Source organism: Fistularia commersonii, chromosome 19, assembly GCF_037954325.1.
Source record: "Fistularia commersonii isolate RoL2024-O1a breed Wild chromosome 19, RoL_Fcom_v1.0, whole genome shotgun sequence".
In the NCBI taxonomy this organism is placed as follows: domain Eukaryota; kingdom Metazoa; phylum Chordata; class Actinopteri; order Syngnathiformes; family Fistulariidae; genus Fistularia; species Fistularia commersonii.
This window is the reverse complement of record NC_141302.1, coordinates 1,354,020-1,368,996: the sequence shown is the minus strand read 5'-3', so window position 1 is coordinate 1,368,996 and position 14,977 is coordinate 1,354,020. Positions and strand designations below refer to the sequence as shown.

At 46.3% G+C, this 14,977-nt stretch overlaps 2 protein-coding genes across 3 annotated transcripts; one reads left to right on the top strand and one right to left on the bottom strand.

Moving 5' to 3' along the window:
• The first annotated feature begins 4,096 nt into the window (after positions 1–4,096).
• Positions 4,097–9,462, top strand: LOC147223318 (uncharacterized). 2 transcript variants are annotated; one of them, XM_086166402.1, is made up of 4 exons: positions 4,097–4,198; positions 6,284–6,649; positions 6,737–6,838; positions 7,563–9,462. In XM_086166402.1, exons 1-4 carry the CDS (start codon positions 4,168–4,170, stop codon positions 7,580–7,582), a joined length of 519 nt encoding a protein of 172 aa, XP_086022528.1. In that variant the 5' UTR covers positions 4,097–4,167; the 3' UTR covers positions 7,583–9,462. The 2 variants fall into 2 exon arrangements, with proteins under 2 accessions (XP_086022528.1, XP_086022527.1); XM_086166401.1 differs by having other exon boundaries at positions 7,059–9,462.
• Positions 7,911–14,763, bottom strand: hmgb2b (high mobility group box 2b). Its single transcript, XM_086166396.1, has 5 exons — positions 14,608–14,763; positions 12,609–12,767; positions 10,805–10,956; positions 9,919–10,093; positions 7,911–9,722 (listed from the first exon to the last, which is right to left on the bottom strand). Exons 2-5 carry the CDS (start codon positions 12,756–12,758, stop codon positions 9,597–9,599), a joined length of 603 nt encoding a protein of 200 aa, XP_086022522.1. The 5' UTR covers positions 12,759–12,767; positions 14,608–14,763; the 3' UTR covers positions 7,911–9,596.
• Between the last annotated feature and the right edge of the window lie 214 nt (positions 14,764–14,977).

The following is a 14,977-nucleotide window of genomic DNA, read 5'->3' as shown; positions in this document are numbered from 1 at the left end:
CATGTCCATCCCTTTATGACCACAATGTATCCAACTTCTGATGGCTACTTTCAGCAGGATAATGCGCCATGTCATAAAGCTGGAATCATCTCAGACTGGTTTCTTGAACATGACAATGAGTTCACTGTACTCAGAAGGCCTCCACAGTCACCAGCTCTCAATCCAATAGAGCATCTTTGGGATGTGGTGGAACGGGAGATTGGCATCATGGATGTGGAGCCGACAAATCTGCGCCAACCGTGTGATGCCATCATGTCAATATGGACCAAACTCTCTGAGGAATGCTTCCAGCACCTTGTTGAATCTATGCCACCAAGAATTGAGGCAGTTCTGAAGGCAAAAGGGGGTCCAACCCGTTACTAGCATGGTGTACCTAATAAAGTGGCCAGTGAGTGTACACTGTCCTAATAAACTTCTAAACAAACAAACAAACAATACCACAGAGGAGCTCCACTGAACGCCACAGGAGGTCTTTCCTACCTGAGGCTATCAGACTTTTTAATTCCTCTCCCTTCAGCCGCAGGGAATCTCAAAATCTTAAACCATAAAAAAAAAAAAAAAATCTCAGCCACTACTGTAAATCGTAATAATTTATCTGTATATATATTCATAACTGTGCAATATTTCATAACAGCTGCATGTGCTATATTTTTTCATACTCTTGTACACTCCTTATCTTTCACCTAGTACTTAAGACCTTCAGACACTTTATAGCCTTGACTTGTTACTTAGACACTTAATAGTTTTATTTGTATTTCTTATTCTCCCCCCTTTTTTATACCGTCTATACATTTTCCTACTATTATTTACTTTATGTTTTACTTGAAACTCTGGCACAACAATATCCTTCGGGATAAATAAAGTTGTTCTTATTCTTATTCTTAAGAATGAAGGTAATTTTGACATCTCAAAGGAGGAATGGTACAATTATTGTGACTTTGTATTATTAGATTATTTATGACCCCTGGAGAGGATTCAAAGTGCTGGAGAATGTGTGGGGACCAGGACACTAATCACTGGTGTATATTCTGGGACTGTCCAGGAATCACAGATTTTTGGGCAAAGATGCACAAAACCATACCATTTCAAAACTTCTGGGAACATTCTGGGGGAAACCAGCTTTCTAACAGAATGTTTAATCAATACCTACTCAGGGTTTTGATAGCAGCTGACAAGAAAACCAGCTGTGTCCTGATCCCCCAACAACAGAAGAATGGTTAGGTATTGTTAAAGAAATATACCTCACTTTCTCCCTTCACTTTCTCCCTTCTTTTGCAAATGAATACATTTTTAAAGTCCTGCTCAAAATAGCACTCCCATGTACAAAGGTCATAGCAACATTTAAGAAATCTAGCGAGTCGAATCAGTTCTCTGTCCATCTCTCTCCTCATTTGGACTCTGAACCGAGCTGGCTTAAAACTGGGACAGAGTATATGAGGCTAGTTTACAACCCCCCCCCCCCCTTCCTTGTGTTTATTTTTAGTATTTTCATATGTTTGTATCATTTTTTATAGATACAAATACAAAAACACTTTGTATACTACTGCTAATTCACAGCGATAGGAACTACGTAATATCATGTTCTAGCCCACCCATCTGCTGTGTGATGTAATCCACACTAATAAGGAAAAAAAATCATTTAAAAAGATAATAACTGTTGACCTCTGACCCCGAAGGGCAAACCAGGAGAAAAGTCCATTCCTTACTTGTTGTGAAGAAAAATGGCCGCCTCTGAGATGCCAGGCTTTGCCTGGCTCCTCTGCACCAGATGGACCAGGAACCAAGCCCTGCTCAAGGCCGTGATGAAGCAGAGCAGGAGAGTCCATCAGCTCCAGCTCCAGCTCCCCCGCCCACCTCCTGTCCTGGGGAACTGCAGAGGATGGACCAGAGCAACTCCAAACGAAAGACAAAGTCACTGGGAGGCTAAGTGGGGGAGCGTTGCACTGCTGACCCACTGCACAATCGACAAATCCACTTCCGTGTTGGTGATTGTGTCAATTCAGTTTGTAGTTAGAGGCTGTGGTCAACAGAAAATACGCTTCCTTGTATTATGACTGTTGCAGAAATAATAATCTATTTAGTTTTTCATTACATTTGTTAGAAATCCCACTTTGCTTCTGTGTATTTAACTGTTGAAACGATACTGTTCAGTTTGTGTTTGCTGGTGGGTTCTTACGGATCCTGAACGCATTGATGATGCAGTAGATGTTATTTTTTTCCCTTTTAGTGCAGCAGAGGCTGGGTAGGTTTTTCACCTTTTTTCATGTTCACCTGGTATCCTTAGTTTATTTCTCTGTGAATGACAGAAGGTGAGTTAAGTTGAATGCTAACTTCCATGATTTATCTGTGCACGAACTTATGCAAGTAATACAATTGGTTAAGCTAATCAGCAGAACGGATACTGTCCATAAGCCCATTGTGAAGGATTTGCTTGTTATATCATTCAAATGTCATATGGTTAATTGAAATGCCACGCTTTATTGTCCTGTTTGTGTATGGTATTGTAGCGAGTCACGAATGTTGGGGTTTATGTTAATGCTTGTTTTCTGCGTGATTTTGTGGTTGCTTGGAGTGATGTGGGTGTGCTTGAATTCCTTTTTTTTACCTGGAATTGAGCAGGAAAGGTTCCTGACTAAGTTGCTACAATATTGATGCGGAAATTAAGTTATAGGCAGTTGACCTGTCACTCGCCGGCCTTTAACTGGGGTCCAAGCAGGAGAGAGAATCATCCATGAGACAGAACCAGGTGCAACGCCTTCCTCACTGTCGGCTAACAGTTACCCGCCTGTTGGTCACTTCCGGCGCGGCGAGGAGTGGCGTGATTCTCCGGCGATGACGTCAAGCCTCCGCCGCCGCTCATGCTAGGCGTCGACTAACATGCTAACTCGAGTAAAACGGCAACAGTCTCCGCCAGGACGCCGTCACTTGTTCAAAATCACTTCTAACAGCAGTGTAACCCTGAAATTAGCCTTTCACTACGGATATCAACGCTTTATTTCCAATATTTTACTTGGTACAAATTTACCCTACTGTGCGCTCCTCGAACCCTTCTCGAATCTTCCCGCTCCTCGCCCCCTTCTTAAAGCCTCCCGCCCCCGTCTCTCTCCACCAATCATCGGACCGCATTCTGTATGACAAGCCTGGCGTCCAATCACCAACGAGGAACTGGTGAGTGACAGGTCAGCAGCCTATAGCTTATTCGCTACAGTATTTCATATACATATATAATGTTATATTATATATATTACATTATGTTTTAACTGATGACTTTTAATTGTCCTTACACAGAGTGCAACAAAATTTAGAAATTTCAGTGGAAAAAACAACCTTAAAATCTCAAAAACGACCCTAAAAACACGGACATAGCATAACCATACAATGATAACAGGATCTCTGGGTTAGATATGTGAGATAAAATATGACCAAAAGTATGAAAAATTTATATTTAAAAAATATAAAAAATAAAAATCCAGCTAATAAATAAATGAATGAAAAACATACAACAGTTATAAAAACATCAAATTCAATTAGAACAAGAGGGGCCTAGATAAGTGTGCAAATAGTAATAATATAATATAGAAATAAAGAATATAGATTCAAATAAACAAGGACTAATAAACACAGAAATAAATATCAAAGTCAACTTTATTGTAACTACTGCCATATGTTCACCTATATATGAAGAGCATTGAAATTTAAGACCCATGGTGCAAGAGTACAAAAAGATTATAAATAATCAATCACGGAAAACAACGATAAGTTATGCTGAGGTAGTCATGGTTAAAGTGCAATTTTCTTGGATTTAATTTTAAAGCGACAGTAGGCGACACCTGACGGGAAAAGCCGAAAGAAGAAGAAGAAGTAGCACTAAGAAAAGTGATCGCAGTATCAAACAGTTTTAGTCAAGATATAACAAAATAAAATCAATGCCTTGTGCAAGGAATGGTTGTAGAAAATACAGGTGAACAGAAAAACAACAACTAAAACGTTCTTAAAATGCTTCAATATAAAATTCAGAATGAATAACAAAGCGCTATCTTTATAGAAAAAAATATATATTGGCAATATCTATTTTGTATTTTTGTATAGCGCACTTTTCACCGGAAGTGACGTCACTGATATTTTAAAACCGAAACCGTCAGCGGGAAGAGCTGGAGTCCGGGGAAGATGTTCGCGCTCATGGTCCTCTCGTTGACGGGTAAAAACAAAACAAAATAAAACACCACTCGACACACACGACGGCCGAGTTTTGCTGAGAAGCGCCGGGGAGGGGATACGAGACGCGACATTAACGATAAACAACACCCGCTCAGTTCCGCATAACGGTGCGTCACGGACGGCTAGCCCGGGTTCGGGTCGTCGATCGGCCGGCAGGTGAGGGAGCGCTATCCCGCGATCGCGGAGGCAGGCGTTGGCTTTTCGTCCGGGAGTCGCCACTGAAACGTCGTGTCAATTCGATAAAAAATGTCCGAGCTTCATCCGAACCGACAGAAGCGACATTTGCAGTGCGTGTCCCGAATGTACCGAAGCATACAAGCGTCTGAATGCCAATTCAAGTGCATTAGCATAAATGCCTTTTTTTTTCTTTGACTCATAACTAAAATGAGTTATACGTCACCTAATTTGCATTTTTATTTTCTGCCCCACCCGCAAAAAAAGCTACCGAGTGACGGATCCTCTTCTTCGCGGCTTGTTTGACCACTAATACCCGCTCAGCTGTTTACCTACTAGCTGCTAGTTGTTAGCATAGCACTCCCTGATTCTCACAATAACAAAAGCAGAAATTGCTGCAGAGAATTTCCGAATCGGGTGGCCGTTTCGGACTTTCAACAAATCCATGCAGCGTTTCCTGAAAGTGGGACGCCCGGCCAGCAGTGAAGGATGCCGCCTTCCATGATACTGGGCGTCTATATAGATGTAGCTCCCTGCTGCATAGCAGCTACTGCTCTTATTTTTCCTGTCAGGTCAGATGTGACCCCAAAACATGACCTGGGATGACTTTTCCAGGGAGTCAGCAGGGTTGCCCATCAGGAAAGACAACCAGTCAGTCTCTCAATCACACATCTGGGCTTCCCCCCCTCCATCCTAATTTATTCAAATCCATCTCCTGCATGTTTTTGGAGATAACGGAGGCCCTTTGCGGGAATCGAACCAGGGTCCGAAACCGCCCCGTCCCCCGGTCGCTGCATGCAAAACAACATGGCAAACATCCGCATCTATCGACATTATGCACAAAAGGGGGGTAGCGGACAAACCGGGTTCCCCACGGCTCCGCCAGCCACCGTGACGGTGCACAAAGGAGATCTGTTTGTGTTGTTACAGGACAGACTTGCAAGGTTTGGAAGGAACTGAGGATTTTTGTGGGATGAGAAATTTCGACGTAGAAATGCTGATCTGTGTGGGCATTAACGGATAAAGTGGCTTTGTCTGTTTGGAGTGTGGAAATCCTCTAGCACAGGGGATGGCAATTATTTGGCCGGCCACATTTCTTCTTTAATTTTTATGATAGCCAACTAGCTATCATGTAAATTTAACGAAGTAAAAAAAAAAATTTTTTTGGCATTATATTTCAACTTTAAAATAATTATATAGATGTACCGACATTATTTTGTATGTAATTGTCCATTCAAAATTTAACAAAAGGAAAAAATGAGGACTTTCTGAATTCATCATTGATTGAAAATACTTATTAAAATAGTTTGGCAGGCCGAATAAAAAAGCAAAAAAGGCTGTAAAATCCCCTGGACTGCTTGAGGCGGAGAAATATTAATATTGCATCCCCTGGCTGGATTCCAGTTTAAACATTTACAGTCTGCGAAAGTCATGTTTATGTTTAGGGGTACATCGACCCCTGGACGACCTCTGCTGTCACCGAAGCGCGACGCCAAAAATCTGAACCAATTCTGACGATCTTTTAATATCGAGCTGTAACAGATCATATTTAGTGAAACGTACTGCAAGGTTTCCTCTGAGGTGGTAGTTTGGTGATGGATGTCCCAGTTTTTGATTAAGCATTTTGTAAGACTTAATTTCTGCAACATTAACATTTTTTAACAAAATATGGGTAATTTCGAGCTATTTTGTATTTGCTAAAACAGTAACTAACAAGGGTTTTGGAGTTTCTACCTGTAATTTCAAGAAATAATGTATATTTCAGACAAATAATCTGTTTTCTGCATACTCCTTTTATATTTTACACCTAACTCTTGAGATTTCTTGGGAAAGTGTTCTAGTGGATGACCTTAGATTGATGTCTCACACGTGTGTGTGTGTGTGTGTGTAGTCCTCCGGCAGGCCTGTGCAAACATGCAGATGGTGAGTTTGAAAAGTGACCAGACATCGGCGGTGCTGCCCTGTCTGGTGAACGTGGAGATTCCCAGCACCTGGGAGGCCGTGTGGATCCGTGACGAGCCCCGCCTCATCGCCTACAAGATCGTAAACAACCAAATGCAGGCCGGTGACCAGTGCAAGCTGTACCGGTCCCGCACCTCCCTGAAGCAGGACGCCATGGAGACCCGAGACTTAAGCATGACCATCGTAAACATCACCCTGATGGACCAGGGCACCTACACCTGCACACTCACGTGGGGTGGCAAAGTCCAGTACCAGAATCAGGTCAACTTGGAGGTCCCTAACTTGGAAGCATTAGGTTAGTGACACGCCAAGTGTGTGTGTGTGTGTGTCGCAGATCACAAAGGTGTCACACTCTTTGTGTTTTGTTTTTTTTTATATAAAGGTTTTAATCAGCAGCGTGACATCTTCATCGGTCTCACTGTCATCGCCATAGTAGTCTTCATCATACTGGCGATGTATACCATCAAGATATGCAAACAGTCAGGTATGTGTGTACACACACACACACACGTCTATTTTCCAATCTGTGTCATCGGGGCAGGGAAATAAAAGTATGAGCTGCACAAAAGGAGTCGTCATGTCACGTCCTGTAAACAGTAGTTTTAGCGTGGAAGACATTTGACAGAGCGGGAACCCAATGCGTCACCATTTTGTGAGCAGTTTGTGTCGAGCAGTTTCTCACTAACCCTCTCATTCGTTTTAAGGAAATACTGGCTTTTTGTAGCAAATCCGGCCAAATGATGGAAGGATGGACAGAGAGAGAGGCTTCCAGCGGCGTGCTAGAGGAAAAGGGAACGTCAGCAGAGAAGATATAAACTGGATATTTGCTTGCGTTTTCTTTCATTTTGATTTTTGCCGGTGGTTCTGGCCATTCTGACGCTTGTTTTGGACTTAAAACGCACGAGTCTTGTCTCGTCCTGCGACATCCTGGACCCCGATGCCCAGATGGACTTTGTAAACATTCCTTAAAACATATTAACTTTATTGAGCTAATCAGATTCAGTGCAACTTGTGCTGCCATTGCTTTTTTTTATTTTATTTTTTTTTATTAAACATTGAAGACTTTGGCCTACATTTTATTTCATATTTTTCCTCCCCTCAAAGACTGCAAAGACAAAGAGAGGAGAAAAGAAAGGATCCTGAAACTTTGGAAGACAAATGTACTTATGGAAATGGAAAAATCCACAATGAATGAAACATGTTTTCAGGGTTTAAGGCGGCCAGGTAGCGTGCAGACCCCCGTCCGAAGGCGGGCCGAGAAGCGACGGACCAGGAAGCCGTCCGTTCCTCAGGTGGGCTTCTATGAAAGCAGGGTGGCACCATCTGAGGGGGGACGCCGCAACAGCTACAGCACCAAAAGCTCTTCTTAGGTCATTGGAGAAGTGTCACTAACTTGCTCGGATTCTCAGAGAGGAGAAAATAAATGTTTCTGAAAACCATAAAGTTGCATTTTCAAGGTCGACATACTAGAAATTAGACATCATAAAAATGACTGATAAGTGTGTGAGTGTTGATTCGATTCTGGTCTGGCCTTTGAAGGAGGACAACAGATGAGCTGTGTTTTTCAGATTGTTTTATTATAAAAGTTTCTACGTGACGTGAAGAACTGAACGACTCGTAAACCTCCAGTAAGAAAATAAACAACAACAAGATGACAGTGAAGAGGGGACTTCCATGGTAATACATGGGTCACGCTGACCGGGGCTGGGGCTGGTGCAAGGGTAACCATGGTAACAGTGGGGGACAGGGGGTGGGGGTTACTCTACTATTCTCTGGTGTCGGACACTTTGACCTCCGACACACACACACACACATACACATGCGTACTAGCGCGCACGCGCGCAGACACACACACACACACACAAACACACATACATACTCACACATTACTGAAAGGCAACACATGCACACAAGTCGTCGCACACGTTTTCTCAGACACACACACACGCTCACAGTCGCCCGCGGTGTGTGTTTCAGAAGGCCATCGCAAAACCAAATCCGCCACGGTTTGGTTCGGGCGACATCACCAGGTGAGTCCACGCTGACGTCTCAGCATCGGAGCTGCTGATTGGCTTCTTACCTGATGACATCGTAAGATGGTCAACGCACGGCCCGCGGCTGTAACCTCCCTTAGCACCAGCCGGCACGACAACACTGCAGCGGATTTCCACCGTGGATGAGAGAAGGAGTCCACTCGCGCAGGAAACGGCATCATTCACCCTCATTACAGACAAAACCCAAAACATTAAAAAGATATAAAAAGATTGTACAAAAAGCACTAAAAAAAAAAAAAAAAAAAGATTAAAAAAAAAAATTGTTGAAAGTAAAACTATGACATCACTGGCGTTGGCGCCAGGAAGGGGCGACGAATCGATGGGAGAAGCGACTCGGGGCTACAAGTCCCAGCCGGTGGCGACGCTGCCCGTCACCCGGAAAAATACGAAAAATGTCAAGTGCAAGAAAAAGCAAAAAATATCTTAAGATGTTTTTTTTTTTTTTTTTTTTTTTTTTGGCAACCTCCGACGGTTCGGTCCTGGAAGACAAAATGGCCACCCGACGTTTCTGTCCTTAAAATAATGCTAATGTTATTTCAATTTCCTCATTGAACTTCTGCCTCGGCGCAAACAATTAGCGGCCTGGATTGGCCGTCGACTCGTCCCCTCCCTCCGACGTCCCGGCTGCGGCACTTACAAGACATCTGAACACGCTTGATTTTTTTTTGTTGGTTTCAAGTCCAAGATCGGATTGTGACATTTTAATTTTCAACTAAAATGCCGCGCGTGTCTGACGGTAGAAAGGCAGCACGTTGAAATGATAAATATTACAAAACGTTAGGATATCGATAGAACGCCTCGGCGATATTTCCAATCTATCCAGGTGAGACGGCGGCGCCCCTTGGAGTGGATATGGATCAGACAGCAGCTGCGGAGGTCACGGTTGCCATGACGCCCTCTTTTGAACCGACACCAAAAAAAGAAAGAAAGCGAAAAAAAAAAAAAAAAAAACCCTCACGACACGTTTTGACCTCAACCTTCGGTTTGTTGCCATCGGTTAAAAACACTGGTCCGTTACCGTGGTAACGGCAGCTTCACGAAAGCCGCCCCCCCCTCCCCGATCAGCCAATCAGCAGCTCAGAGACGAGCTCTCTGACCTCTGACCTCCTCTGAAACACACACTGACAAACCTACCAGACTCTCTCGCTCACACACACTCAGGCTCTCTCGTCCAGCTGCAGCTCGTCTCTACTCGTCTTCCTCCTCCTCTTCCTCCTCCTCCTCGTCCTCTCCTTCCTCCTCCTCCTCGCCTCCCTGAGCTGAAGAGCCGGGGTTCCGGGCGTATGTGCCGCCGCCGCGATACGCCACCATATCCTGCGGACGGGGAGCAGACGGTTAGCAACCCCAGCGGGGCTTCATACTGATCCTCCTCAGATCTCTGGACTGATTTCCGCGCCGGAACGGATTTAACTTCCTCAATGACATCGCTGTCTGACCGACTTGTCCGGCGTCCCCCCGCCGGACGGCGCATCTCATGCGTTGCCACGGGAACCAAGTGCGGGGAGCTCACCCGGTCGTATTTCTCGCGTAGCTTCTGGGCCTTTTCCTCGTACGGCTGCTTCTCGGACTGGGACAGCTTGCTCCACATCTCGCCCAGCTTCTTGGCACAGTCGCCTATAGACAGGCCCGGGAACTGCTGCTTCACGCTGGGACGGTACTCGCTGCAGAACACGAAGAAAGCAGACCTGCGCGCACAGACCAGACACACACACACACACACGTTACTACTGCGGTGTCAGCGACAGATTGTTTCACAGCAAAGGTCAGAGGTCGGTGTGTCTCCAAAAAAGGTGGGACAGCTTCCACACGGCGCTAAGATGCGGAAATACACGACTTCCGCCAGTCATCAGAACCCATTTCATTGTGTTTCCGACAGACGCTCTTGTTTTGCTGCTTTCAAGGACGAGTGAGGAAATTCTGGCTCCCTGCGGCATTTGCTTTAAAAACCTTCAAAAAAAATTAATGATGATAAATCAGTTTTACAAAAAGTCAAGATTCTTCTTTCCGAACGCTGCAGCTCTTTTTCTGTGATACGTCAAAGCGTGTTCCCGCCGTGCACGGACTCCTTGACCCCGCCGGCTCCCGGGCCAGAAAATTGACATCAAATATCTTTTTCATGTTTTTAACATCAAATTTCCACGGCATCGGATATGTAAAAACCAACTGCAAAGAATGAATTCACGGCTTTCATAAGTTAAGGGTTGGCGTGATGGAGGAGCTCCTTGATCCAGATCAGCTCCAACACTTCGATCCAAAGGCAGTGGGTTCTCGGCGCCGTCTAAACTCACCACCGTCCTCCAGGACGGCGTTCCATTCAGAGGTGAAAAAACACCCCGGCCTTCTGCTTCCACCTAGTGGCAGCGCCGTCAACACTCTCCTCGACCAGTTTCACTTACGGGGGTCTTTTGGGGGCGTTGGGGTCTTTCCTCTTGCGGCCCCTCTTCCCGAAGCCTTTGGGCGGGACGTAGTCCCTCATCTCCCTGTTGTAGCGCACCTTGTCGGCCTTCGCCATGTCCTCGAAGCACTTCTTGTCACTCGGAGACAGAGCCTGCGCACACACACACACACACACACACCGGAGAACCCCGGGATCAGGACGGGGTGAAGGTTTTTCATTTGAGTTGGCGCCAGTGGGCGTGGCCACACACACACACACACACAGACTTCATTTAGTTTTGAATGAGAAAAATTTCAAGATAACAGTTCTCCGTCTGAAAAACATGAATTCCTCCATTCACCTGCACGAGTTAGAAGAGGTCAAAGGTCGCCAATGTCTGAGCAGTATTTTAATACAGAAAACAAAGGGAAAACCTTCTCCTCTGAGCAAATTGACATGTTGTTTGAACGGGGATAAACATCTGCAAACATCTGCCGCGGTCCACCTGTTCTACCACCCGGTCACCGATGTTTGTCGCCCGGTCCAAACATGGTCGGGGCCACGGGTCCCTTCAACGCAAACACCTGGGGAAAAAACATCTGCGGCGACACGGGCTGAAGGACGTCCTCCGTACGCTTCCTCAGCTCGGCCCCACCACAGAAGCGACCATCTCCAAGTTTTGTGCTGCGCGACCCTTTTACTTCACTCCGGCAGCAAAGAGGACGGATTTTTGCTCGGGCTGAAACGGAAGGTCCTATATTTGGGGGACGGGGTGACATACTGAAGGCGGAGATCGGCTCTTCGGCGGGTCGTCCACGGTGGGACGCCAGAAGACACGGGGCGGAGAGATTTACGAGCCCCGATTTGATTTGACGACATTCAAAACTTTAGAATTGCGTACACCCGTAACGCCGCCGCGTCACGTGGTGCTCGCTCACGCATGAATTTATATTTCATTGTATTTCTCATTCTTCCTCCTTCCTACTATTATTTTATTACTGTTATGTTTTTACTTGAAACCCTGGCACAACAATTTCCTTCGGGATAAATAAAGTTGTTCTCATCTCATCTCATGAAGGAAGTAAAAAGGGAGCCGTGAAAAGTTCCGAGCTTCAAGGTCTTTTGTGCTGAGGTCATTAAAGGGTTAAGGCTGCGGTTGACAGCGTAAAAGTGATGTCACTTTATTCCTGTGACGTCACAATACAAAAGGGGCCCCGGTGGATCTCCGGCCGAGGTCCCGGTGAACCCGCCGGCTCCTGCTGCCGCACGCAGCAGATGAGTAAAGTCGGGGGGCGGCAGAACGCCGTCTGGATCCGACTGATGCAAGGTGCCGCAACGTCTTGCCATCTGGGGACTTTTTCTTTCTTTTTGACAGAACACAAAAACTTCCAGCCTTGCAGTTCTTCTTCAAAATATACAGTATTTGGGAGGGGGAAGGGCAGAGCTCTGAAAATAAAGTCACTGACTTGACTTACGTCTTCACATACCGACTTACATAGAGTCCCGCTGACCTTCTGACACACGCGACTGCAAAATCACTCTGGTATTTGCGACGGATTCGGTCGGGTGTGTGCGGCGGAAGCCGTTTCGTTGTGTTCAGTGTCTCAAAGCGAAACCGTTTTTAAAAAAGGTCGGAGAAGAAATGCGAAAGCTCAAAATTCATTTGTAATTGCGACCCGATCGGCTCGTCGCCTCGGGTGAGCTTTTATTCCCCGGTAAGGACGGCGGGCGGCGTCTGACTTTTCGTGGGTGATCTGAGGGGAAAAATTCACTTCTGCGCGTTCCAAGTGAAACGCCGTGAGAGTAAAACCGACGCCACTCACCTTCCACCTTTCCGAGCACTTCTTGGAGAACTCGGCGAAGTTGACCGACTGCTCGGGGTTCTTCTTTCGGTGTTCCTCCCGACACGTCTGGACAAAGAAGGCATAGGCCGACGTTTTTCCCTTCGGCTTATTGACGTCTTTGCGCATCATCTTGGCGGCCTGTGGGGTTGCAAACACAAAGGGGCGGTGGCCTCAGAGAAGGACGGGCAGCCCAGCGCTGACTCTCTGAGTCACAAATGATCTTTTTAAAACTTGGAAGTGAAGATTAAAAAAAAAAAAAAAAAAAAGAAAGTGGCTGACGTTCCTTTAATAACACATTAACACTCCAGGATAAGCAGACCTTTGTTCACCGATTCCAACATCAACAAGTAGGGTTGCCGTCGCAGACACTTAAAATCACACACGCTTGCCTGCCGCTGACATGTCGATTTGAAGTGTCCGTCCAGAAGTCATAAGAAGCCATCTGCTCTTCTTATTTTTGGAACCGCTCGAACCAAGAGTTACTTTTATTCTCATAGAAGTATGCGCCTCTTTTTTTTTCGGTATTACGTCATTTTTGGAAAAAATCTAACCGTGTCGGAGCCTTTGATGCAACAAAGAAAAGCAGCAAGAAGCTGACAAGAGCCGTGGATGCGTTCCCCAGGGCGGATTTCAATAAATGAGAGGCTGCGAGCCGACAGCTGTCAATCAATCAATCAATAGTGACGGCGATGGCCAGCTGCTGCCCATCCCACTTGCACCTACCAACCTGACACCACCCACGACAGGGCCGGAGAGGTGGATGAAATTTGTTAAAATGCAAAAAAATGAAAATGAAAACTTGGAATAAACGTCTCATTAAACATGTGTTCGGTTAAACGTGCAGTTTTTAATGCAAGAAGCGACCGCAAGTCCAATCTGGGTGGAATGACCCTTTAACCTATACGTCTGGTTTTTGTTCAATATTTAAAAAAAAAAAAAAACCTTTGACTTGCATGAAATCTTTTAAAAAATAGTATTTTTCTGCGCCTCCAACTTTCCCTCCCTGGCCCGGCGGGGGTCCCTGCGTGGATCGTCCGCTGCAAAACGCCAAATGACGGACGCCTCCTCGGCCGTTTAACTGTGGGGGGATTGCGAATAACAAAGAGAACAGATGGGGATCCATTTTCTCAGTCGGGGACCTGGAGGCCCACCGACTGGGGCTGGACCCTCCGTGAGTGCGGCGCTGAGCCGGGACATCCCGCCGGAACCCGGCTCTCTAACCGCGCCGGTGACTGGAAGTCTATGAGCCGTAGAGATGAACGAAAACCGGAGCTAGCCGCGTCTGCCATGGAAATCTATTGACGGCGGCGGTTAGCCTAGCCTTGCTAATAGGCTAGCCCCGACAGAACAATGGGCCACCATTTGCTTCCCGCCCTCTGCAGAGCTAGCCTCCCATCCCCCTCCGCTAGCAGCGGGGTTAGCAGCTAGCAGATGTGGAGGGGGGGAAAAAAAGACATTTAAATAACGGGGATGGTAGAAACGACAACGGGAGAAGGCGTTGTACTCTTGTGTTTTTTTTTTTATTACATCCTTCCATCTAACAAGCGTGTCTGCAATGGAAAGACGATGTCGGTACTACAGCTACGCATTTTCAACGCCGGGCTCCGGTTATGCTCCGGAGAGGTCAGCGTTGTATGGACGGGACACGGCTATTTCCTGGCATTCATACTCCAAAATGGGCGTTTCGTGTTTACAACAACACGTCTCGGACAGTCCCGAGAGTACGCGGACAGACAAGACAGATAACAAAAAAGAAAAACATCTATTCACCGTCACATAGTGACCGTAAAAGCGGCCATTTTATGCTTTTTTTTTCATCCTCTTCCCTGCCGATTTCACAGATTTTTAACACATGACCGTCGGAGGGGGAGGGGGGGGAGAAAGACACCCGGCAAATCAAACCACCCCCCAGTTCCAAGCTTGATTTAAAACGTCTTGGGGCCGAGTCCGGCAGGTTGAGGGTGGCCGGGGTACTCACTCGTCGCGGGGCCGGCTACAGGCTGAAGCAGACTTTGGACCGGTTTGGTTCTGGTTTTGGGACTCTCGGCTTGTTGTTGTTGTTTGGAGGATGAAGCAGCTACTGGACCGTTGGTTCACTTTCAAACTGGGTCGAGCTCGAGCCCGGCCCCGCCCCCCAGCAACGCCCCCGTTGGTCGTCGCCATTCACAGGGTGGGGACAAGGTGGACCAATAGAGGCGGGGTTTACGGGAATACTCATTTGTGATTGGTCCAAAGAGCTGTACGTCAAGGTTCATTACTACGCGGCTCCGCCTGCCCAGCAACTCCACTAGGGCGGGAATTCTACGGTTACAACGGGGTGTGTGTGTGTGAGGGGGCGGGGTTTGTGG

Excerpts from the sequence above, each read along its gene's own strand:
- LOC147223318 (XM_086166402.1), top strand. The coding sequence starts at position 4,168 with ATGTTCGCGCTCATGGTCCTCTCGTTGACGG. Across the intron at positions 4,199-6,283 it reads CATGGTCCTCTCGTTGACGG|TCCTCCGGCAGGCCTGTGCA; the intron begins GTAAAAACAAAA and ends GTGTGTGTGTAG. Across the intron at positions 6,839-7,562 it reads CAAGATATGCAAACAGTCAG|GGTTTAAGGCGGCCAGGTAG; the intron begins GTATGTGTGTAC and ends ACATGTTTTCAG.
- hmgb2b (XM_086166396.1), bottom strand. The coding sequence starts at position 12,758 with ATGATGCGCAAAGACGTCAATAAGCCGAAGGGAAAAACGTCGGCCTAT. Across the intron at positions 10,957-12,608 it reads AGTGCTCGGAAAGGTGGAAG|GCTCTGTCTCCGAGTGACAA; the intron begins GTGAGTGGCGTC and ends GTGTGTGCGCAG. Across the intron at positions 10,094-10,804 it reads AACGCCCCCAAAAGACCCCC|GTCTGCTTTCTTCGTGTTCT; the intron begins GTAAGTGAAACT and ends CTGTGCGCGCAG.